Source organism: Lissotriton vulgaris, chromosome 3_1 (assembly GCF_964263255.1).
Source record: "Lissotriton vulgaris chromosome 3_1, aLisVul1.2, whole genome shotgun sequence".
Taxonomy (NCBI): Eukaryota; Metazoa; Chordata; class Amphibia; order Caudata; family Salamandridae; genus Lissotriton; species Lissotriton vulgaris.
Genome location: NC_141689.1, coordinates 1798344416 through 1798368474, shown reverse-complemented (window position 1 = coordinate 1798368474; position 24059 = coordinate 1798344416). Strand labels below are relative to the sequence as shown.

Below are 24059 nucleotides of genomic sequence, written 5' to 3'. Positions count from 1 at the left end.
GTATGTAGCAATGGTCGCAATTTCCGACCAGTATTTTTTGCGATCAATGTGATATTTTGTTGACAAACCTATGTACTATGTGGTCGGCTCACAAAATACGGGGGCATATTACCAAGCAATAGCAATAATTATCGCTATTGCTTGGTTAGAGACAAAAATTTACCGCTGAGCTGCGGCGATTCTTACCGCAAATAAACCTTGGTATTACCAAGGTTTATCGCAAATGCGATAAAAATCGCCGCAATGCATGAATATCGCTGAAAAGTCAGCGATATTCATGCATTACCGAGCTAATGCTCTTAGCCATGTTATCCACCTCCCATTGGATAACATGGCTAAGAACTGCTCAGGGCAGGTGTTAGCTTTTGGAGATATTCGCGCTGAGCGCGAATATCTCCAAAAGTTGGTAATAGGAGATAGCGATGTTAGCGACTGTTTTCAGTCTCTAACATCTTGGCACGCCCACTTTGCATGTCATTAGTGATAAATATCACTGACATGCAAAGTGGGGCCCAAGATGGTCGCTATCTCCTACTAGCTGTCGCTAACTGGTGTTAGCGACAGCTAGGTAATAGGGAGATAATTTTATCTCTGCTTTCTTGGCTTTTAAAGCCAAAAAAGCGGAGATAAACCCCCTTGATAATATGCCCAACGATTCCTAGTGGGTCGCAATTCGACCTACATCATGAATATTAAAGAGGTAAATTGCAAATTGTGACACTTTAGGAATCCCAGTCATCACAGGGATTGTAGCCTGCTACAGTCAGCAGACCACTATGTCTGAGAATGCTTTTAATTAAATCAATTCTCTTTTTTGAAATGCAGCCCGTTTCCTTAAAGGAAAACAGAATGCATTTAAAGAAACTGAAAAATGTTTATAACATTTATACGAGTAGACAGTGGTCCATGGGACCAATGATCATAGACCACTTAAAAATATTTTATTCAACAGTCACAAAGAGGAAAGGGTCCTCAAGACTGGGAATGCCTTACCTTTCAGTAGACGGTAAAGTATTAATGTTTACAGCGGATTATTGGTTGCAAAACATTAGAATATATGAATCCAATTTAGTAGCTGGATTGAATGCCCAATGCGTGCCCCAAATCGGTATTTGGTCACATACGTGGCGACCCAGGCTGCGGCGGTGTGTTATTGTGGCCTAATGTTAACATTGTGTGTGAGTGCTGATCTTAAGAGCACGCATTGAAATATTTTAAAAATTGTCATTGCTAATTTTATGAGCACGTTCTGAAACGTTTTAAAATTGTATTTTTTCTCATTGCTTGCACCTACCTGCACTTCTTGCCCTCGTGACCCCGTTCCGCCCCGGCTTTTGTGCCGTTTGTGCGGAGGGTCAGCTCGAGGAGCGGTACTTCTTGCCTCGTGGCACCACTTCCGCCCTGCACAAACCTTTGCAGGTTAGCGTTCTAGTGCTCCCTCACCCCTCTATTTAAATGACAGTATGGAGGCAGCGCAGCGGACGAGCGCAGCGGGAGCGCCGACTTTGCGCCGAAGTCGCGCACAAGTCAAGCCCGTCTGCGCCCGTCCACGGCCGACTAGGCCTAGGCCCCAGTCGTAATGCCCATTTTTATTCCTACTCCTTCTCTGACCTCCAGAGTCTTAATACTTCAGGACCCATCCCTACCCGCGCCATCAAGGCCGCCCAGACATGTGGCATTCTTATTCCTTCCGCCTTTTCGGCGCTGGCCCCATCTCACGCTTTGCCCCCCTTTGTTCCACAAATTTCCACCTCTTTGTCAATCTTTTATCTTAACACCCGTTCCCTTATTCGCCATCAGCTTGAGGTGTTTCAACTATTGATCCATAGTTCCATCGATATTCTCCTCCTGACAGAGACTTGGATCACTGAAGACTCCGCCCCTGATATTCTCGCTGCTATCCCTTCGGGATACTACATCATGCACAGCAACAGGCCTGCTGGGAGGACTGGGGGCGGCGTGGCGGCTATTATCCGCTCTGAACATGTTTTCTCTGAGATTTCGGTAAACCCTATTCCAAAAACTGAACTATTGGCACTAAAATTCTCCTCCCCTAAATCCTCCTTCGTTTGTGTCCTTGCCTACCGACCCCCGGACTCTATGCCTCTCTTTCCCCAATCTTTCAGCGACGCAATTGCTCACTTAGCAATTAACCACGCTAATATTGTGGTAATTGGAGATTTTAATTACTGGCCAGCCGATGCCCATGAAAATCATTCGTCGGTGGAATTCACAGACCTGCTCACGGGCATGAATCTTACCCAACACATTCACACCCCCACCCATCTGAAAGGTCATATTCTTGACCAAGTTTGGACCTCTAACCTCGATATATCATCTCTTTCGGTTTTCCCTTGTTCCTGGTCTGATCACTATTTCATTTCCTTCCACCTACACTTGCACACCCTCTGTCCCCCTCCCTGTCCCTCCAACATCATGGCTCGTAACTGGAAAAGGGCCAACTTGCCTGACTTTCTTGACTCACTGATCTCTACCGCACCCCTGTCGTCGACCTCATTAGAGCATCAAGCAGATAATCTTGAGGAATGGCTGCAACAGGCTAGCGATGAAGTTGCCCCTCTAAAGAAAATTAAAACTAAGCGTCCCCATGACGCTCAACGTTGGTTCACGGACCAACTCAAAGCAGAAAAACTTGCACTGCGACAATCAGAACGCCGTTGGCGTCGTCATTACGACCCCCTGCTTAAACTAGCCTACATCGAGGCCCTGAAATCCTACAAACGATTAATCTTGGAGGCCAAGACGGCATACTTTTCTCAAAAAATTTTGAACTCCAACAATAAAACTAAGGATATTTTTTCAATTGTAAATGAGCTCTCCATGCCAGACAGAGTCACCCTTCAATTGCAGCCGACTCAAACCCTCTGTGACTCACTTAATTCTTATTTTATAGATAAAATAATCACAATAAAAAATAATATTCCATCTCCGGCCTTCCCCACTTCTCCTCTTCTCCCCCCTACAAATACTAATATCCTTACAGAGTTCCCTCCTATATCCTTAGAAGAGTTCACTAATCTTCTTCATAAAGTCAGCTCGGGCTCTCCCAACGACTGCTGCCCCCCGCAGGTCTTAAAAGAAGCTTTCCTTGCTTGCCCAGGTCCCCCTCTGGCACTACTTAACAACTCCCTTGCCATCGGGAAGGTCCCATCTTCATTTAAGCAAGCTGCAGTTTTACCGATACTAAAGAAACCTACCGCAGATCCTTCAATACTTAGCAATTACAGACCTATCTCTCTCCTACCTTATTTAGGAAAGATCCTGGAGACCTTTGTCACTCGCTGTTTGAGCTCTTTTATAGAGCAATCTTCCTTCTTAGACCCCCAACAAGCAGGATTTAGACCCCTCCACTCCACCGAGGCGGTCATCGTAGCTGTTATGGACACCCTTAGGAAAGGTGCGGATAAAAACACCCCTCAAGCCCTTGTCCTATTAGACCTCTCGGCAGCTTTCGACACGGTCGATCACACTCTTTTGATCGACCGTGTCCACAACGCTGGCATTCAGGGCGTGGCCCTTGATTGGCTCAAATCTTTTCTCCATCAACGCTCTCAGTCTGTCCACTTATCCTCCTTCTCCGCTTCTTACACTTCCCTTCCTTGCGGAGTCCCTCAGGGCTCAGCACTTTCTCCTCTCCTTTTTAATTTGTACCTCCAACCTTTATTAGCTTCCCTCCGCAACTCCCCGGTCAAAATATTTAATTACGCCGATGATCTTCAGTTAATTTTCCCCATAGACTCCCTCCCTTCTTCCCGCACTAATTTTCAGACCACCATGATGACCATCGCGGAGTGGATGCACCACAGCCACTTAAAGCTGAACCCCACAAAAACTGAGCTCGTCCTGGTAGGAGGCCCCAATCATCCCTGGAACCCTTCGTTCTGGCCAACTTCCTTGGGGCTAGCACCCTCTCCCGTGAGCTCTGTTAAAAGCCTGGGGGTGATTATTTCTGAGGACCTGTCAATGCGACCCCAGATCAACGCGGTCACTTCTGCCTGTTTCTTCCATCTCAGGCGGATCCGCAAGATCAGCAGGTATTTCAGTAAAGAAGCCCTGACCCAAGTGGTCATTGCCCTTATCACCTCCAGGCTCGATTACGCCAACACTCTCTATGCAGGGATTCCAGCTTGCCACCTTCAACGGCTGCAGCTGGTGCAGAATCAGGCCGCTCGCCTGATCTACCACCAGCCTAAGCACCAACATGTCACTCCCCTCCTTCGTAGCCTACACTGGCTCCCGGTATCCAAACGTTGCACCTTTAAACTGGCATGTACCACCTTTAAAGCCCTTTCTGATGCAGCGCCCGTTTTCATTTCCTCGGCTCTGACCCGTCACATCCCTACGAGAGCCCTTCGCTCAGCCTCATCAAACCTCCTTGTGGTGCCTAGATTTAAAAGGAAAAAGCACGGTGGTCTGAGCTTCTCCGTCCTGGCCCCCTCCACTTGGAACTCCCTTCCCCTTTCCCTTCGTCTCTGTCCAAAGCTAGACTGTTTTCGCAGACTTTTAAAAACTCTGCTCTTCCAAGCTGCATTTGACTAAACCTCCTGCTTTCGGTCCCCCATTTGTCTATCAGCGCCAAGAAACTAATGGTGATAGAGCGCGTTACAAATGTTTTTAACAATAACAATAACAACACCCAAATTGTGATCCAGTACATAATAAAATGCCTTTTTGCAGTCACAAACATTTAGAATCTGTGAATCTGGCCCTGTGCAAATGCAAAACGGATTCATATATCTAGCCCTAAGTGTTTAACAATACACATGCACAATTAAAAAATAATGGTGATAGATTTATTTTCATAATATTCTTTAGATACTTTTTTTTACATCTCTGAGCACTGTAAATGACAAATGTTACTATTACACAGGTGAATATTACTCGGTGTATCAATCTCAGATGTACAAAAGGCTGAGTTGGCCTTGCTATGTTTCAGACTTTAAGCTGCTGATTATAACAGATGCAGGAAGGATGCAGAAATCACTGGGCTATCTCTAAACTCTGGGGTCATTACAGTCCAAGTTTCTAATTTTTTTTATTCCCCTTGTGCTGTTCACTCCAATTTCCTCACAAATAAATATCAGGAAAGTGGTTTCAATCAGCATTCAAATTTTTGTTCTTGCTGTACACTGCATTTTTAATTATTACTGTAGACCCTACACAGGCTAGAACTTCATGTGTGGGTCCTCTCATCTTTCATCATTTTGTTTCATAAGTTTTCATTTATGTATAACCACACGGAACAAATGATCAGCTTGACACGTGTCAATTCAATAATTCCATACAGCCAACACTATATAGTTTGTCCTCATTCTTTGGTAGCTATTTGAGAACTGGTATGGTGTACCTATAAAATTATTCACAAGGACTGTTTTCACAGCAGAAATAGGGAACAAGCATTTATCTTTCATGTAGCATCTGAAATTAAAACAACAAGGACACACTGTATAAATAATAAAAATAAAAATGGATAAATAAAAGGTAAGTTGTAATCATTTATGAGAAGAAAGGAAATTCAAGGAAACTCGTTATGATAACATTCAATTTACATTGTGTCATTTTTATTGAAACTTATTCATTTTAGTACGGAAAACATTTCAAAGTGTGGCTTGAGCAGTGCGTACTCGATCGGCTTCCAATCTTAATTCTCGTCGCTCTCCTGTTTCATTCGAGTGTTCTTGAGCAGTGCGTAATTGATCGGTTTCCAATCTTGATTCTTGTTGCTCTCCTGTTTCATTGGAGCGGGCTTGATCAGTGCTTAATCGATCTGTTTCCAATCTTGATTCTCGTTGCTTGTTCGTATGAGGAGAACGAGCTTGAGCAGTGCGTACTTGATCGGCTTCCAATCTTGATTCTCGTTGCTCGTTCGTTTGAGAAGAACAGGCTTGATCAGTTTGTATTCGTACAGCTTCTAATCTTGCTTCCCGTTGCTCGTCTGTTTCTGAAGCTCGTAATGCCTTTTTCTTTCGTGCTTCAGATGTAGATCGACCAATCGATTTCCATTTGGGGGGCATAACTGTTGACGATGCTCGCAAATTCGCTCACAATTTCAGTATTTGAAAGTTTATGAGGGCCCTGGGGGGCCAATATTTAAAACAAATCTTTGCCAGAAACCTTTGCGGGAGTGTACTCAACAACTTCCCAAAGTTTTATGGTGATCGGATGAATGGTGTAGTAATGCATAAAGGACAAACAGACAGACCGACATACTTTCGTTTTTATATATATATAGATTATACATTAATTTTAGAAATGTGTGGCTGAGATGAACAGCATGGGAAAGGTAGCAGGCTTGTTTAAGAGTCATACAAAACCTGAGCCCTATTAACAATGTTTTTGTACATTCCTTGTAAGAAATTGGGCTATTAGTTAAGACTAAGAGGGTTGAAAGCAAAACAGTAAAAGAAATGCATGGTGGTGCCTGTGGCTAGTTTGCTTGGCGGGCGCCGTCCTTTTTATTAAATTGTAGGTGGGTGCCGCGGTGACCAGCGAGAGCACTCATAATGCTGCCCTGTTGGGGGCTACGGGTGGGAAGGGGCACCATGGCCCAGACTGGCCCACCTGGAGGTGGATGGCCTTTTTTAAAAGATTGCATACTGTCCAGTTGTGGGCTGAGGGGGGAGCCCCATAGCCCCCACAGCCCCACCTGTCTCCCCAGCCAGCACGAAGCACATTTCTTTGGCTCCTACCGGGGTTGGAACAGCATTTTTTTTAGTGCTTCTTTCGGGTGGTAGAAAAGCAGTGCTCCCTTCCCGGAAGAGTGCTAGCAGGGTATGACCTGCACGATCCCAGGCAGAGTACCACAGTGTCCAAGGGCTAGGCTCCCAGGGACTTTGTGAAGTATCATGCCCCATGGTCCCTAGGGCTGATACCAGCTAGGGTAGGAGTACATGGTGCCCTCCACTTTTTAATTAAATTCAACCTCTGGGAATGGGGTCCCTGAGACCTGCAAAGGCTCAGGAGGAGGGACCATGTGGTCCTGCCCCTTTTTAAAATATTGGCCCCGGGGAGTGGTCCCTTAGAACGTTATGAGGCTCAGAAAGGGGGGGCACATGACACCCTCCCCCTTTGAAAAAGTTTGTGTGCCCAAGTGAATGGGGTCCCTGAGGTTGAAATTGATTTGGGGCGGGGGTTCCATGCATCCCCCTTCCCGAAATATTTTATATATCTACTCCTGGGTTCTGGCCCACCCAGAGGGTCGTTTTTAAATTGGGGCTGCCATTTTCTTTTTTTGCTGCGATCACACGGAAGGACCAGAGCAAAAAAAAACAAGAACATTTATTTTTATTTTGGCCACAGGGACCCATCTTCAAGGGCTAGGGGGCAGGGTAACCCTGCCCAGCCAACTTATATCTTTTTTTACCCTTTTTCATGACAGGAGACTAAGTCCTTGGAGCCTTGCAATGGCCTCCGCAACATTTTTGTTCAAGTTATGACCACCCAATCAGAGCGCTCACTCCTGTGAGAGCTTCACTTCCATGGGAGCTGACTCCAATGGGAAGAAAGCCACCTAAGCCAATCAGAACAATCTGTTTTTTCAAATTGTTCTTGCAGGAGTCTTGCAAGAGTCCCTTCAACCAAACTGACCAAGATATCAAAATATTTATAAACATTAACCTATGCCACTACACTCTACTCAACTGCATTTTACTCTTCACACTCTACACCATTGCACTCTAAGCCACTGTACTCTACTCTGCACTACTCTAATCTACGCCAGTGCTCTCTATGCTATGGCACTCCACTACACACAGTGCACTCTACCACACTTCACTGCACACTATGACACTCCATACTATCCCACACTACTCTACCCCACTTCACCCTATGCCGCTCTGCTCTATGCTACTCTACTTCACACTGTTTTAATCTACACCGCTCTGCTCTACACCACTCTTCTAAATCTATGTCGGTCTTTTCTACGCGACTGTACTTCACTCCACTCTATGACAGTGTACTCCACTCTACTCTATGCAACTCTACTGTTCGCCACACCACTCCACTCCACACAGTGCCACTGTAAATCACTCTACCCCACTCCACTCCACACAATGTCACTCTATTTTAAGCCGCTCTACTGTATACCACTGTACTCTATGCCACTTTACTATATACCACTCTACTCTACCCCACTTCACTCTACCACACTTTACTCCACCCCACTTCTCTTCACTTCACTCTACCCTGCTCTACTTTATGCCACTCTACTCTACACCACTTTACTCTATGACACTGCAGTATACGCCATTCTGTTCTACTTTGTAACACTCTGCTCTGTGCCACTGCACTCTATGCCAGTTCACTTTACACCACTGCACTCTATGCCACTCTTCTCTATGCCTCTCTACTCTACCTCACTTCACTCAATGCCACTCTGTTACTGTATTCTGTGCCACTCTACACCACTCTATTCCACGCCACTTTACTCCACGTAACTCCAAGTCACGCTACTCCAGTCTACTCTATGCCACTCTACTCCACTGCACTCTTCCCAGTGCACTTTACGCCACTCTACTCTATACTACCATAACTCTAGGCCACTGCACTCTAATCTACACCACTCTCATATGTACCACTCCATGCCCCTGCACTCTATGTCACTGCACTCTATGTCACTGTACTGTACTTTGCATCATGCTACTCTATGACACTGCACTCTATGCCACTGCACTGTACACCACTCTACTTTAAGCTACTGCACTGTACACCACTCTATTCTACCCACTTCACTCTACGCTATTCTACTTGACACCACTTTACTCTATGCCACGCTACTCTATGCCACTCTATTCTACTCTATGGCAAACCAAGCCACTCTACTCCAGTCCACTCTACACCACTCCACTCCACTCCACTCCACTGGACTCTACCCCAGTGCACTAAGTGCCACTCTACAGTGCACAACTCTATGCCAGTGGCCTCTACACCACCGCCTTTACTCTGTAGCACTCTACTCCCCTGCACTCCACACTACTGTTCTATACTCTACACCACTCTGTGCACTCTATGCCATTCTATGCCACTCAGATCCACTCTACTTCACTCCACACCTTTGTACACCATGCCGCTCCAATTTGCACCACTCCACGATAAATTATCGAGAAAGTAGTCCAGTACTATTGAAATATAAAACAAAAAATATATATGAAAGAATGAATATCTAAATGACCAACATAACATATTTAGATACAATTTATTTAAAAAAAAATAGAAAACCAATGACAAAACAAAGGTTGAAGACAAGTTATAGTTATGAAAACGTAATTATTTATTTGTACACGAAACCAATTTAAAAAATACACAAATGATAGAAATTCTAAAGTTCTAATTACAGCTTAAAATGATAATTTATAAAGCACCCAAAATTTAATAGAACGCACCTCCATACATAGTGTTTTGAACTCTAATTAAAGCATAACTCAGCCCTCTACAATACTTAGTATTCTCCAAATATTATTTCATTTGAGAAGCTGTGAGTGATGCTATGAATGCTGGTCTAATGCGGTATAAGTGATGTAATATTAAAGGGTATAAGCTGTGGACTCGCTGTGGCTTTTACTGGCTCATGGAGGGGGGGAGAACGCCCTTCATAGTTGAGTTCACCCCGAAAGATGCCATGTGAGACGTCATGAGTAACGTCAATGACCATATCATGAGTGATGTAATATGTGAGGTCATAAGCAGTGCATTGCAGGGGCATAAGTTATAGGTAGCTCAGGTGACTATAACAGCTGAATTTCTATGGTTCTGTAGATGTTAAGTCTGAGCTTAACTATAACATCCCTGTAACCTTTGTTTTCTCCAGTGAATATATATATATATGTTTTAAATTTTTCTCTTAACTATCAAACATGTAGCCAAAACACTTAGCTCTGCATCTTTACCCCTGCATCCTGTAGCCTTAATCATGTCCTCTTAATGCCGAACCCTGAGACAAGTACTATTAACCACATATTTTAAATGCTATAACCATGCATCTTTAAACCTGTACCCTTTATGATCTTCTTAGGCATGAACCCTGTGCCCTAAACCTTAATGCCCTGTGGCATTAACCCTGGACCTGTCACCCGGTGCCCTAAAACCTTTACCCATAACCCTTCATCACTGTACTTTTAACCACGCAACTTGATTAGGAGTTGTTTGGAGGGACTGGTTCTTGTACCTGTTCCATAGTGACCCTCTGGGTTCGGAATTAGCTAGTGAAATCGGGAATAACATGATGATGTTTTTCATTCCTCAACAAAAGCAAATTCCCAGTTTTTACCAGGCCTTTTCACTGGGTAAATATCTGCTGATATTCACCTGGGAAAACTCTGAGGCATAGTAAAAAAAAAACGTTGCCCCTTCGTAATTGCAAGAATCATGTAAACAGGGGTGTACAAGGGTGTCACAACTTACCAAGGCTCTCTTAATCGGCCTACATTTTCTATATTTTTGTTGATGTTTGGGAGCGCAAACATATTTCCATTCAAACAACATTTTATCTAGAACACACACAGAAGCATGGCTATTTTTTGCAATGCAAATCAGTATTCTTGTTTACATTTAAGATTCTAATATTCAAAGAATGTCAATAAGAATGGATTACAAACTTATTCAAAATCACAAGTATATTAACCCAGGAAGCTTTTTGCTTAGGAGCAGGGCATTATTTGTTCCACAAACTTAATATTACCATGTTGGTCAAGCCTCAATTAAAGACAAAGATGCTCAGTGAATATATTTGCTTGTCACTATTCCTCCAGTCTGCATTCAATGTAGAAGGATAAAATAAGTCCTTACCTCTTAGTTTCTCTGTATCTGATGAATATTCTCTACATTTGAATCTAAAATCTATCTTTATTTATTTATTTATTTATTTGCAGTTTTTGTAAAGCGCGACACTCATCCCATGGGATATCACGGCCCTGAAAACCAGGGAAGCTGCTGAAGTGTATACTGAGAGATTTACAGTTTAGGGAAGAGATAAGTTTTGAGTTTCCTTCGGAACTGGAGATAGTTGGTGGTGTGTCTCAGGTCGGAAGGGAGCTCATTCCACCTTTTAGCTGCAAGGTAGGAAAAGGAGCGTCCGCCTGTTCTGACCTTATAGATGCGTTTAGATTTCGCCAGGGCTGATTGGCATGATCGCAAGTTTCTGTTGGGTACATAGAATTCGATCCTCCCTTGGAGTATCGAGGGGCCTGTTCCATGTAAGGTTTTATGAGTATGGCTGAGTAGTTTAAAGACAGCCCTCTGGCGCATCGGGAGCCAGTGAAGTTTATTTAAGCACTCAGATGCCGAATCTCGTTTGCCTTTATTGAGGATAAGTTTAGCCGCCTGGTTTTGCACAATCTGTAAGCGGGAGAATAACTGATCGTTCATCCCATTGAAAAGTGCGTTTCCATAATCCAGGCGACTGACCAGTAAGGCCTGCGTGACAGACCGTCTGCAGTCCAGGGGTAACCAGGGAAATATTTTGGCAAGAAGTTTGAGTATAGCAAAACTCTTGCCACAGAGAGATCGAACGTGGTCCTTCATGGAAAGTGCGTCATCCATGATGATTCCCAAGTTCCTGGCATGTTTAGGGATGGGGGCCGTTCCCAATGAAGATGTCCACCATGTGGCGTCCCACACGTGTTTTGCTCCCCCGAACAGTAGGATCTCCGATTTCCTTGCATTTAGTTTCAGAAAATGCTTGTGCATCCATTGTGCCATTTCTGTCAGGCAGTTGTGTAATTTGGTTTTTGGTTACCTCGGGTCCCTCGTCCATAGCCACCACCAGCTGTGTGTCGTCTGCGTAGGAGCAGACGCCAATGCCCCACTTCCTTCCAATGTCGGCCAGAGATGAAACATAGACATTGAAAAGGGTGGGGCTTAAAGAGGCGCCCTGTGGCACCCCACAGCTGATGGGGTTAGGTCTGGAGTGGAATTGTCCCATGTGTACTGCCTGAGTACGGTTGGTCAGGAAGGAGTGTAGCCGATTTAAAGCTATGAATTGAACTCCCTTACTCCGGAGTATGTGTAGTAGGCAGTCATGGGAAACCGCATCAAACGCCACTGACAGGTCGAGCAGTATCAGTGCCACTGCTCCACCTTGGTCGGTGGAGGATCTGATACTGTCCGACACTGCCAGCAACGTTGCTTCGGTGCTGTTGTTGACCCTGAACCCAGTCTGAGATGGGTCCAGAAGGGAATTACTTTCAAGGTACCTGGTCAGCTGTGTATTGACCAGTTTCTCCAATGCTTTAAAGAGATAGGGAAGCTGAGAGATGGGTCTATAATTCCCAGGATTGAGAATATCAGTTCCCGCTTTCTTCAGAAGAGGGGTCACAGAAGCATGCTTCCAAGCATCAGGGAAAGTGGCTGTGGTTAATGATTTATTGAAAAGTTGAGTGATTAAGGGACAGAGCGTAGATGCAATTTTCGAGAACACAAAATGGGGACAGGGATCTGAGGGGGATCCAGATTTAATTGTGTTCAAGGCTGTTAGGACCTCTTCTGTAGAGAGTGGTTCAAAGCTGGTGAGACGGGGTCCAGTTTCTAGGTCTAATGGATCTGTAGGCACTTCTAGTCTAGAGACAATTTTAGGTGGGTTGTCTGGGTGACTGATATTTTGAGGGGTGAAGGTGGAGTATATTTTCCTGATTTTTTCCGAGAAGAACGTGCTAATGCGTTCACAGGCCTCAATCGAAAGAGTAAGTGTTTGTGATGTGCTAGAAGGTTTACTAAGTTCCTTCACTATTTTGAATAGTTCTTTTGCTGAATTACAGTTATCTTGGATGCACTGTGTAAAATAATCCTTTTTTGCCTGTTTAATGGCGAGAATATACTGCTTCCATTTGTCGACGTAGTTTTGTCTTGCTTCACTGTCTTTGGACAGCCTCCATAGATGTTCCTTTTTTTGGCAATCCTTTTTAAGATTTTTTAGACAGGGAGTGTACCATTTCTCTGTAATCGTTTTTGTTCTGGCTTTCCTCAACTGGGCTAGTGTGTTTAGTGTTTGCAATATACCCTCGTCAAGTAAGGCGACATTATGACAGATAGGGGAATCCTCTGAAAATATGACCTTGTCTTTTGGGAAGTTTGATTCGAAGTTGGATTCGTTAATCAGCCTCCAAGCTCGTTTGGAAATCTGATGGGCGGTCTTAGATTTTGAAGGTCGGCCGGGAAGGGTGAGTGAGCAGAATATAAGAAAGTGGTCCGACCAAGGTAGTGGTCTTTCAAAATTAACTTTAAGATTGTTAAATGCGGTAGTGGACCATTCAATTCTATTTGTGAGGTTATATTACCATCAGGTCCCTCCTGTCCTTGACCCATTCATTACATGTTAAGATATACCTACCCTACAAACAGAAAAAAGAACAAAAGAAACTCTGGATCCTTACCCCACCCCTCCCACCGGTTGTACTTACCCAGCATTCTTTCTGTTCTTTTTTCTGTCTGCTGACAGAATGGGAAGAGTCAGGAGCTGTTCCGGACTGGCGTTGTTCAACTCATCTTCGCAGTTGGGCGGTGGAGATGGTGCTGATGTGCATATCTCCCCCTCTACCAGGTTAGAGAGAGATTTGCGGAGCGATCATTGAGGAGCCTTCCTATCAAGGGTACAGTCTGGTGGGTGTCCCTTCCTTGTTGCGCACCTCTTTGACTGCTGGGCACGAAGGGAGGTGAGTCATCAGTATGTGGGCAGCATTTCTTCCTGGAGGACCCGGGCGCATAGTGATGAGAGCTTCCAGATTTTTGTTGCCTGTCTTTCGGTGAGACACAGACTGTATAGTCCACACTGAGGGGATCAGGCGCCCCAAGAGATAGGGTGGACCTGCAATGACTGGATCGGGCGTTGGCGGCAGCAGAAGATTCCAGTTACTCTCCTAGGCCTGGTCCGGGTGAGCACCGCATAGTGTTTGTTTAAGCTGCTATGTGTTGTGAGGATCACAGTGTGCTTTCTTTCCTCGTGTGGTGTGACGTCCTGTACTCCTGGCACAATGATGAAGCATGCAAGGAAACGTAAGGAATTGGAGGTTTCTTCCTCTTCCTGATCAATTTCCTATTCTTCTTTTCCATCCCAGCCTAGATTAAAATGCTTCAGGGAGGGTGAGGATGCGGAATGCAGAGCCTGATTCGGGAGACTTTACAGGAGATGGGCAATGGGGCAATCTCAAAGACTCTGTCCCGGTCCAGGCATCTCATTCTTCAGATTTAGAGGAGGAGAGTCTGGGGGGTGGAGAGCAAATGCAAATACATTGACAGGGACATGCTGCCTGAATTGTTAAAACATGTGAAGTCCAATATAGTATTTCCTGATGAGAAGGTTCAGAGCACTTCTCGGATATCACTGCATCACCAGTTCCAGAGTGCTGCCACAGTGGATTTTCCTGTCCCATCTTTACATCCACAAGGTGCTAAAGAGAGAATGGAGGGACCCTAATAGAATCATGCTTCCCCGATTCATGGGAGAGTTGTACCACCTTTAGGAGATGTCCAAAGAGTTGCCGGACTCTATTCCTATTGATTCTTTGTGGCCAGTCTGGTGGGAAGGATGTGACTGACTGAAGAGGCTGTTACTGAAGATTCAGTCAACAGAAATTGGATGCTTCCCTTTGGAAAGTGTATTCCAGCTCTCATTTAACCCTGCACACTGACATTTATGGGACATATGTAGCCCAATCCCTACTTTTTGATATCAAGGCGCTATATCGGTACAAGGTTGACGCTTCTGACTGTTCTGGACTGTTGAAACACATTGAGTGCGAGGTTGAATTTCTTTCCAATGTGTCATTTGATGTGATGTGGGCCTCTGCGCAGGCTGGTGGGACTTGTGCGACAGCTCGCCGCAACCTGGTTTTAAAGGATTGGAAAACTGATTCTGCCCTGTCAGTGTTGAAGATGAGAGTCAGGGTGGCAGCACAATCAGCTCCCCAGACATTGAGCTTTGGCTGCCCAGCAGTCTCATAGGTCTTCTACCCTCAAGTCCTATGGGACGCACTGAGGGAATTTCCAGCTTTGGTGTGGATCTCTTCAGTAGTCTCCTCTGGAGTGTTCCCTGATGGATGCATTGCAGTTTCTTTGGGAGGGTTTGGAGAAACATTTGGTTGTGTTGAGCTTAGGGGCCCAGTGGGCTGTGATTAAGGAGTTACGTTCCCCGTGGGGGAGTTTGGCGGATGTGGACGAATTGCTCTTGCAGTTGCTGAGAGGTTTTTCTTTGTCTCGTCCTTTGGTGATGCCTCTGTTCTTGTGTGTTACTTGCCTCTTGTGTTGCAGGCTTTGGTGTGGCTCCTATTGAGCCTGTAGAATTGGTGGACATCAAATTTGTTACTTTGACGGTTGTTTTCCTGATGGCCATCACTTCGGCCAGGAGCCTTGGTGAGTTGGGGGCTCTAATGGTGAGGGAACCCTTCCTGTCATTTTCTGAGGATGGGGTTGTCTTGCGTTTGGATTCCTTTTTTGTGCTCAAGGTGGCTTCTCAGTTCCATCATTCTCAGGAAATGATTTTGCCTGCTTTGAGGATGGAGAATGAGTCTGGGGATGACCTTCCTTGGTCTTTGCTGGATATCAGGAGAACCGTGCACATCTATCTGGATTGTACCAGTCAGAATCCCAGTGTGTTTGCTCTGCGGTTTCCTCGAGGGGTCGGGAGGCCTCTTCTTTTTCCATTGGTCATTGGCTGAAGCAGGCCATTGAGTTGGCTTACTCTCTTTCCGTGTCTGCACCTCTCATGGGGGTGCATGGGTGCTCTACTCGAGGGATGTCAGCTTCCTGGGATGATCTGCAGGGGGTTTCGTCTTGATTTGCAGGGCTGCTACTTGGGTCTCCGATATGACTTTTTTTTGCATTGTAGGATCCAGCATTTGTTGTATGAAGACACTAATTTTGGATTGGGGGTGTTGCAGGCTGTGAGCTGCTAAATTCCTAATTTTCTGTTCTATTAAATTACTTGGGTGCTGCTGTTGTCTTTTTGTCCTTGTGCTTCTGTTTATATGAATGCCAGTGTGTTGCTTGGGTATTCTCAATATGTAATGAATGGGATGAGGGCAGGAGGTACCTGGTGGTAATGCCCTATTACTTACCAGTATTCTTCACTACTCCTGGTCCCTTTGGCCTTGTCCCATTCATGAGTGAGAAACAGAGGAGTGAGAGTGACAGCAGAGTGAGAGACAGCAGAGTGAGAGAGACAGCAGAGTAAGAGACAGCAGAGTGAGAGAGACAGCTGAGTGAGAGTGACAGCAGCGTGGGACAGACAGCAGAGTGAGAGAGACAGCAGAGTGAGAGTGACAGCAGAGTGAGAGAGACAGCAGAGTGAGAGTGACAGCAGAGTGAGAGTGACAGCAGAGTGAGAGTGACAGCAGAGTGAGAGTGACAGCAGAGTGATAGTGACAGCAGAGTGAGAGTGACAGCAGAGTGATAGTGACAGCAGAGTAAGAGTGACAGCAGAGTGAGAGAGACTGAGCAGTGTAGTGTTCCAGAGAGAGCAGGGTATGCTTGTGCGCTTACACGGTGCACTGACACACAGGAGCTAAAACAAAGAACAGCTGAACACGTGTCTTGGTAGCTTCATGGAGGCAGCCGGCCCTCTGGGAGGGGAGCAGCAAGGAGGGGTCGCCCCAACCAATCAAGCGCAACTACTCACATGTGGCGGTCTCAAGGGGCGGGTAGGGGGCAGATCCTCTAAGTGCTAGGGTCACTGTAAGACCCAGATCTTGAGGTCCTTGACACCTCGACCCCAGGAGCTGACAGGTAGCTTGTGGAAAGCATGCCCCCCCCCCCATCGAAGCACCCCAGCCCCGGAGCTGACAGGGAGCCCGTAGAAAGCATGAACCCCCAATCGAAGCACCCCAACCCCAAAACTGACAGGGAGCCCTCCCCCCTTTGGGTTTGATGTCTAGTGCATGACAAATATGTTATAAAATGAACTGGTGTGAACTCAAAGAAAACCCGAATACATAAAAATATCTGCTGTAAACATTTAAGCCGGGTCACGCTATATTTTACTGTAAACCACACTTGAAAAGGTTCATCTAAATAAAAGGGCTGGACCTCAACATAGTGTGAGGCGTTTAAAAAAACAAAAAAAGATGAGGAAGGTAAGATCACACAATGTGCTCCCTTACATGGAAACACAACAAGATGAAAAGATGCGTGTTGTTAGGTCTCAGCACTTTCATGAACACCTTACAGAGCATCAGAGGTAGCGCCTCATTTCATGAATCAGCCTGAATATTGTATGCTGTTCAAGCCCGCACCCACCCCAAGCTAGAGGAGCAGGCTAGTGAAGTAAAAGTTCTGCAAGGACATCTTTTATCTGTTGACATTGCCAAGGTTGTACGGTCAGGGTAAACAAATGATAGGCCCTTGCACACGTGCTCGCAGAAGCCTGGAACATCTGTGAGAACTCGAGGTTGCCATAGCAAACCTTCATCCACTTTCCATCTTCTTACAGAGGGATTTATGGCTTGTGGGTCCCGCCATTCCAAGTTCCCGGATGCATTTTATTTAATGAATATACCTTGATGGTACAATGAGTAAAACTAAAAACACAATGCAATAGGTCTTGCAGTTATGTGAGTTTAAGCTATTGAAATTGTAAATAATAATGCCTTTTATTTTTGTTTTCTTTTTACAAACTTAAATAAAAGCCATTGTTATTTAGAATGCCAATAGCTTAAACATGTGTAACTGCGAGACCTATTGCATTGCAAATGCTTGTTTTAAATCTGCTTAAGAACACCTTGGGGAACTGGAGTACTCCTGTAGAAATAAGACTGTCTTTGACTCTACAGGCGTACTCTTGCTGTAATTCTTTATGATTTCCAAAAACGTCAGAAAATACTCTAAATGTAGGACGGAACAAAACCTAGTATATTCCTGACTTTTACTTACAGGGTTTGTGAAGTAGGTCCTTTAAGAGGTGTTTGGGTGGTGTAGCAAGTACCAAATAGACAAGGGTATGCAATGTATGTAGTACCATATATAGCAAGGACAATAATAGGTTGCATCAACTAAAACATGAGAAAGAGAAGTAATACAAATGGAATAATATATTCGCGAGGTATAAAATACATGAACGGCCTTGAAAACGTCTGAGATAGAAAACACAAAGTATTAAAGACATCTACAGTTTAATTTATGATGAAAGACAAAAAAGCATATTTAAGTGTTCCCGAAAATAACAATGAATGTCAAAAAGGTGAAAATGTATTGCTATAATCACCGAGGTAACGGTGAGGGGGGCTGATTTACATTCGGAAAAAAGACATTTCACTTTTATTTTATGGAAAAGGGCAATACACCAGAGCATACAACTAATGAAATAATCAACCAATGACTTGGCTCGAGGCTCGTTATTACAAGACTTCAAAAGATAAAACTGTTTTAATAATGCATAAATTAATATAGCAGTGGATTTTGCACCTAAGGATGAGATGGGTCAAAAAGAATCCACAGAAGTTCTTCAAAACTTAGAGTTCTATGATTTTTCGATTCTTTGACACATACCTGCATTGAGTAGAGGTAAGTTGACTTTTCCACTTAATACTTCTGAGGACGGGCACTCACAGACTAATGCACACTAGAATATGAAAAGAAGAAAAGTTTTAAGGTGAATTGTAGTTAACCCAAATGTACTAACTTGTGTTAAAGTCTAGCAAGGACATGTGCATCACTGCATAGGCCGGCTCGAACACACCAACATTTGCAGTCATTAAATCCCTGTATTTTGAGACGTTGTTTACTGTTATCTGTATTTGTTAATTAACAAAATATACTGCAAGCCCACAACTGACTCCTGCTTTTCCAGAGAGTGAGTGTCACCTTGAAAAATGTTACTCGTTTACAAGCTTTTTCTGAAATTCTGAAAACCAACACTGAATTTTAAGAAATCGTAATTACCCAATTAAAACACATAGGATCCAATTCACAAATGACAGACAACACTTCATTGCTTAAGGCTTACAACCGCAGTTTGAGCAAATGACCAACAATCGTGCAGTTCACAGAGGATTCCACCACATCTCGCCAGAATCGGTGACAATTCAATTTTTCCAGCATTAGTTGTGGAATCCTTTGTGAACTCCATGTTACTCACATGCGTAGCCTTTTAAGCACACATATATGTGCTGCGAAGATGCATTTGCACCTTCAAATATTTTTTTGAATTTCTCCATAGGGAAAATATCTTTTTCTAGGAAGAATACCTTTAGTCCCCCTGTAGTTTTGAAGTGCTCAATCCCGATTTGCTCACTTGATGTCTGCCCTTGACTAGAGTAAATCTACGACCCTATCAATCAGGAGGCTATGAATGTTAAAGTTTATGTATACTACCAACAATTATGGTTGTTCATCCAGTAAGTCAGGCACTTACACCCTGGAATCCCCGGAACCCACCCCACCTAAGAGCATATTTGAGCTCATAGAAAACTACAGTTTTGTGGCATAAATATCAGAATGGGTACATCCAATTAAACATGTTAATTAATGGTTAATGAGTGGTAAATTGCCCAAATCTCTTCGCACTGGATGCCTCTTATAAAGAGGGTAAAGCACAGCCCTACTTTGAACAAGCTCTTTCTGTTCAAATTTGAAAATAGATCACTCACATGAGGCTCCTGGCACTACCTATAGTGGAGTTCAACCCAAGCTGGGCCCGACCGGACAAATCAGTAGCATGCAGACTCTGTGCCTACCACCAGGAATCCTGGTATCACTTGTTGTGTTGCTGCCCAAAGTTAGCCAGAGAGAGACAACGTTTGGTCATTCCAATTTGCAGAGCTCAGGGCTGCAATCGATGCTGCGAAATTTCGGACTTGTGTTTTACGTCTACAGCAAGTCAAACAGTAGCACGGCTGGGGAAATTTAGAGACCTAATTCGTGCGGGACTGTCCGCAAACGCCGAGCTGCAAAAAGGAAACTGTAGGTCCGAATGGAGGAGAGAGGCGGAAACACCTCCAATTTAAAAACATTTAATGCACTTTGTTTTTAGACTGCATAGTCAGAACATGACACTTTATGAAGGTTTTACGTTTAATTGACTAGAGGAAAAAGCCCAGGGAATACAACTTATGTTTCTTTTTTAGATAACTATTTTTATACATTTAGTATATTGTAATGATTTTAAATAATTGAACAATAAAAGCTTTTTCACGGAGTGGTAAATTAAAGTATTTATGCACATAGATTTAACGTAGGTGTGCAACCTACCTCTGTGCATCAGGATCAAGTCAAGTCAAAAATACTTTATATGGCCAATAAAAGCCATAAAAGCAAACAGTTAAAAACATTTTAGGAGGCTTTGAAAAGCAATCAATACATTAGGAAAAGGAGATTGCACATATCCATTTAGAGAAACCCCGTCATACAAATGTTGTATATAATAAAATGAATCACTTAACAAATAGAATTAAAACTAATTACAGAAAATCAGACAACAAGTACAGAGACGCACATACAAATACAACAGATAAACTGTTCTCCGACCATTGTGGACTCGGCCAAGTTCTTTGGAATAACACTTGATTGTAAATTAACCATGCAGGACCACATCAATGCGATGGCCAAATCAGCCAGATTCCACCTGAGCTACCTAAGAAAACTCAAACCTTTCCTTGATACTGCCGCCCTAAATATGGCAGTCCAGTCACTTGTCATCTCTAGACTCGAATATGGCTGCTCTACCCTCTCCGGTCTACCCAAGATCTCCCTGGTCCCTTTAAAACCTGCCTCTATGCGGCCGCTAGACTACTAACAGGCTCAAGGAAATTCGACCACATCTGAAAGCTCAGAGCTGGCTCACTTTGCAGGCCAGAATCCAACTCAAATTGGCATGTATCACGCACAAAGCATTATACTCAAACTCCATTGCATATCTTGCCCAGAAACACGTTATATTCGGGGGAACCAGAAACTCCCGGTCCGCCAGAGACCTCTTGCTCCAACCTGCACGTTTTTGGAAAAAGAAAACTTACAATCGGACTTTCTCCAGGGCCGCACCAAGAATATTGAACTCACTCCCTCCCGCCATTAGAAGAATCCATTCTCTGGCTTGCTTCAAAAAAGATGCCAAAACCTAACTAATGGGCAAATTCCTCGCCTAAAATTCTACCTTCTAATCATCCAGTGACCTTGCTCCACTTCTATTTAATACATTCACCTGGAGCACCCAGACACCATCCACCTGGCACCTCTGGGCATCCCACCAAGGACCCTGGGACCTTGTTTCTCGTATATTGTTATTGTAAAATGTAATTAATTGTCCTTTTATCCCTCTATGTATCCAGCACACACCCCACTCTAAGTTTGGTGTCTACTACTGTGGATTCCTGTAAAGTGCTCTGATACCATAACGGATCAAGTTCGGGCTCTATGAAAGCTCTAAAATAAAATAAATAAAATAAACAAATAAAATTCCATAAAAATAGATGCTTAGTAAGAACCCACTTAATTAGACATTTAAAAGGTGTTCAGGAACACATTTGATGCTGCAACCATGCTTAAATTGATGATACATAACTACTGCAGGGGCATCTTCTTCCTAAATCTTATGGCTCCTAAAGCTCACTTCCCCAAAGCACACCACGGGGGAAGATAGCATTTGTAGAAATAGTAATGCAGGCCTTTATTTGAACAAAGTTAGCCTCTCTAAGTAACAGCAATATAAATCTTTTGCGCAGGGGGGGGGGGGGATAACATTTGCAAAAAAAAAAGATAAAAGGCAAGGTATCCTGCTCCGAAAAATTGTCACAAGGGCAAGGCTTTAGGGTACCCGGCAATGAGTATCCCTTAGGGAAGGCTAAGATCAAGGGGACCTGATTCAGCCAAAATCTAGTCAGAACAAAGGAAGGTTGTGCGTTGGGGACCAGTGACAAGTAGGGCTGTAACTGTGGGGACAGACTTATAATGACATACCTTCTCACTGAAGGCTTGGCTAATTTCATGCCCTCTCTGATCGCCTGCTGCCTGGCCAGAAACTTCAGGTTAATATCCCTGACGGCTGACGGGCCTAAGGGTCTAGGTTTACTGTACATATCAGGGCAGCCCAGCCACTTCATTTGCCCCCTAATGTATTTTAGCCACGGAATAGGTAGGGTCCCCTCATAGGCAATACAGTCCACTATGACCAACTGATTCAAAGTAGTGGTAGCGCTCGACCAAATCCTAAGCCAACGTATCAATGGCGCAGCAGCGATACGGTCAGAGATGTGCCCCAAGCCAAGCTTTCATACAAAATAAAGGCTGGGGTGTTTGAGGGGACAGCAAGCAGGGCACACATACATTTATTTTCAAACCTAGACTGAATCTCCCTCACATCCTTATAGCCCCATACATCAATCAGGATCCTTATGTCTATCTACCTGACTAGCCCATTTCTTCAAGTTCCTGCCTGTATCATACTGAAGCAGTTGCGGGCTTGAAGTCGAGGTAATATGGTGATCGCCGCAAAGCTTGCCTCCTATGTAATTAGATTTCATATGGTCATGATTGATTTCTGTACCTTTGGTTTGTTTGCATTTAACTAAAGCAGAGCTGATGTCCAAAGCTGCTAGCTGCCTGAAAAGTACATCTCAAGGCTGGGCTTAATTTAAGACTAACCATGACAGTGTCATCTCAGAAATGACTGTCTGAAGTTTTGTTCAGTTCACATTTTTTTATTGAATTAAAATGCTTTTTCAGTGAACTAATAATTATTCTGTTCTTTCAAGGGAAGTCCAAAGTTGTGGCTTTTATATGTTAGGGTACACCGGACAAGTAACAATGGATCTAAAATTAGATTTATAATTATATAGCATGAGCACGAGGATAGTCGTCCCCTTAATACGTAAATGGGTCGCTCATTAATCCCTGTTATTGATTGATCATGTTCCACTCTCTGCGTAAGGCCTTTTAAATATTGTGCATGAGGTTCATTTTGTGGAAAGTTGTATTAGACTGTATTTGGGAAGAGGGGTGCATTGCTTTTACTAAATGTGGTTTTAGTTAACAGTGATAGTGCCTTTGCTAACGGCTTTCATATTTGTTTGGTGCCAAACCTTTTTAATTTTTGTCCTGAATTTTTATTTATTTATTTTTTTGTTTGAAGTTTTTTCCAAAGCCGTTTACAAGCAACAAGAAATCAACAGAATATAGTTCATAAAAATAATTATTTTTATTAAACAACAAAGGAAGCGAGTAGAAACTGGTTCAACTGGTCGAACTGGACATTATTGGGAACAGAAAATGTAAAAACTTCATTCCATCGATTCAGTTCAATTAGGTAAAAGAACTGTGACAAAGGTATCGCACAGGTTGATTAAGGAGTAACGCCACAAAGAGAAGCAGAGTAAACATGTTTTGATTGATAGACACTAATGAGAAACGGTTTACAGCAAGCCTCAAGATCATTAACACTTATTTATGGGCAACGCAATGAACCGTGGTACTTAAACAGATACATTAACGCAGCAAGCAAGATAGCTGTAGACGCCTTGACATGTGAGAGGGAAAAGGTGACTGTAGAGAGCGTTGTAGACGAATCCTGAATGGAGGGAAATGAGCTAAATGGGGCAAGCGAGCATAGGGCTCTGAAAGAATAAGAATTAGTGACTTACTTGATGAAAAAAGACAAATTAACAAATCTTACTGTCGCCAGAAAGTTCAAGGCAATATGTGTGCAGATCTGCATGGGTTTTGTTCGAATTAGAAGATGAGGGCTTGTGCACTTGTTAAAGATTGTGAGATTGGTTACAGGGCTTTCACACAGAAAACCACGAATATGTAAGCTAATCTTCAGGCAAGTTTCAATAACATCGGAGGTGCACTGCTGATGATAGCTTCCAATGTGTGTGCACCCAACGTAATTTTGCTGCCTCAGCTGGTTCTGATAATTAGTTCCTCTTGTGACAGCGTGCTCCTGAGTAAGCTGTAGGAGGGGTGCTGCTGACATGTCTCCACTGTAAGCATAGGGTTGTTAAGGATGTCTTGCTGATCTATGCTTCCACTGTGAAAGCCCCACAATGCTACCTGAGATTCTCTTGATCAGGATATCTGTGGAACACTGCTTTTTGAGAAAGTAGTGATGATTATCTCATCATCTG

General features: G+C 43.8%; 1 protein-coding gene across 3 annotated transcripts in view; it reads right to left on the bottom strand.

Annotated features, from left to right (window-relative positions):
- Window positions 1–24059, bottom strand: part of INPP4B (inositol polyphosphate-4-phosphatase type II B) — a 2612828-nt gene that overhangs the window by 958800 nt on the left and 1629969 nt on the right. For all 3 annotated transcript variants that reach the window (XM_086962227.1, XM_086962225.1, XM_086962226.1), the window contains one exon: window positions 18490–18562. In XM_086962227.1, the coding sequence (XP_086818353.1) occupies window positions 18490–18562 (73 nt within the window). The remainder of the gene's footprint in view (window positions 1–18489; window positions 18563–24059) is intronic.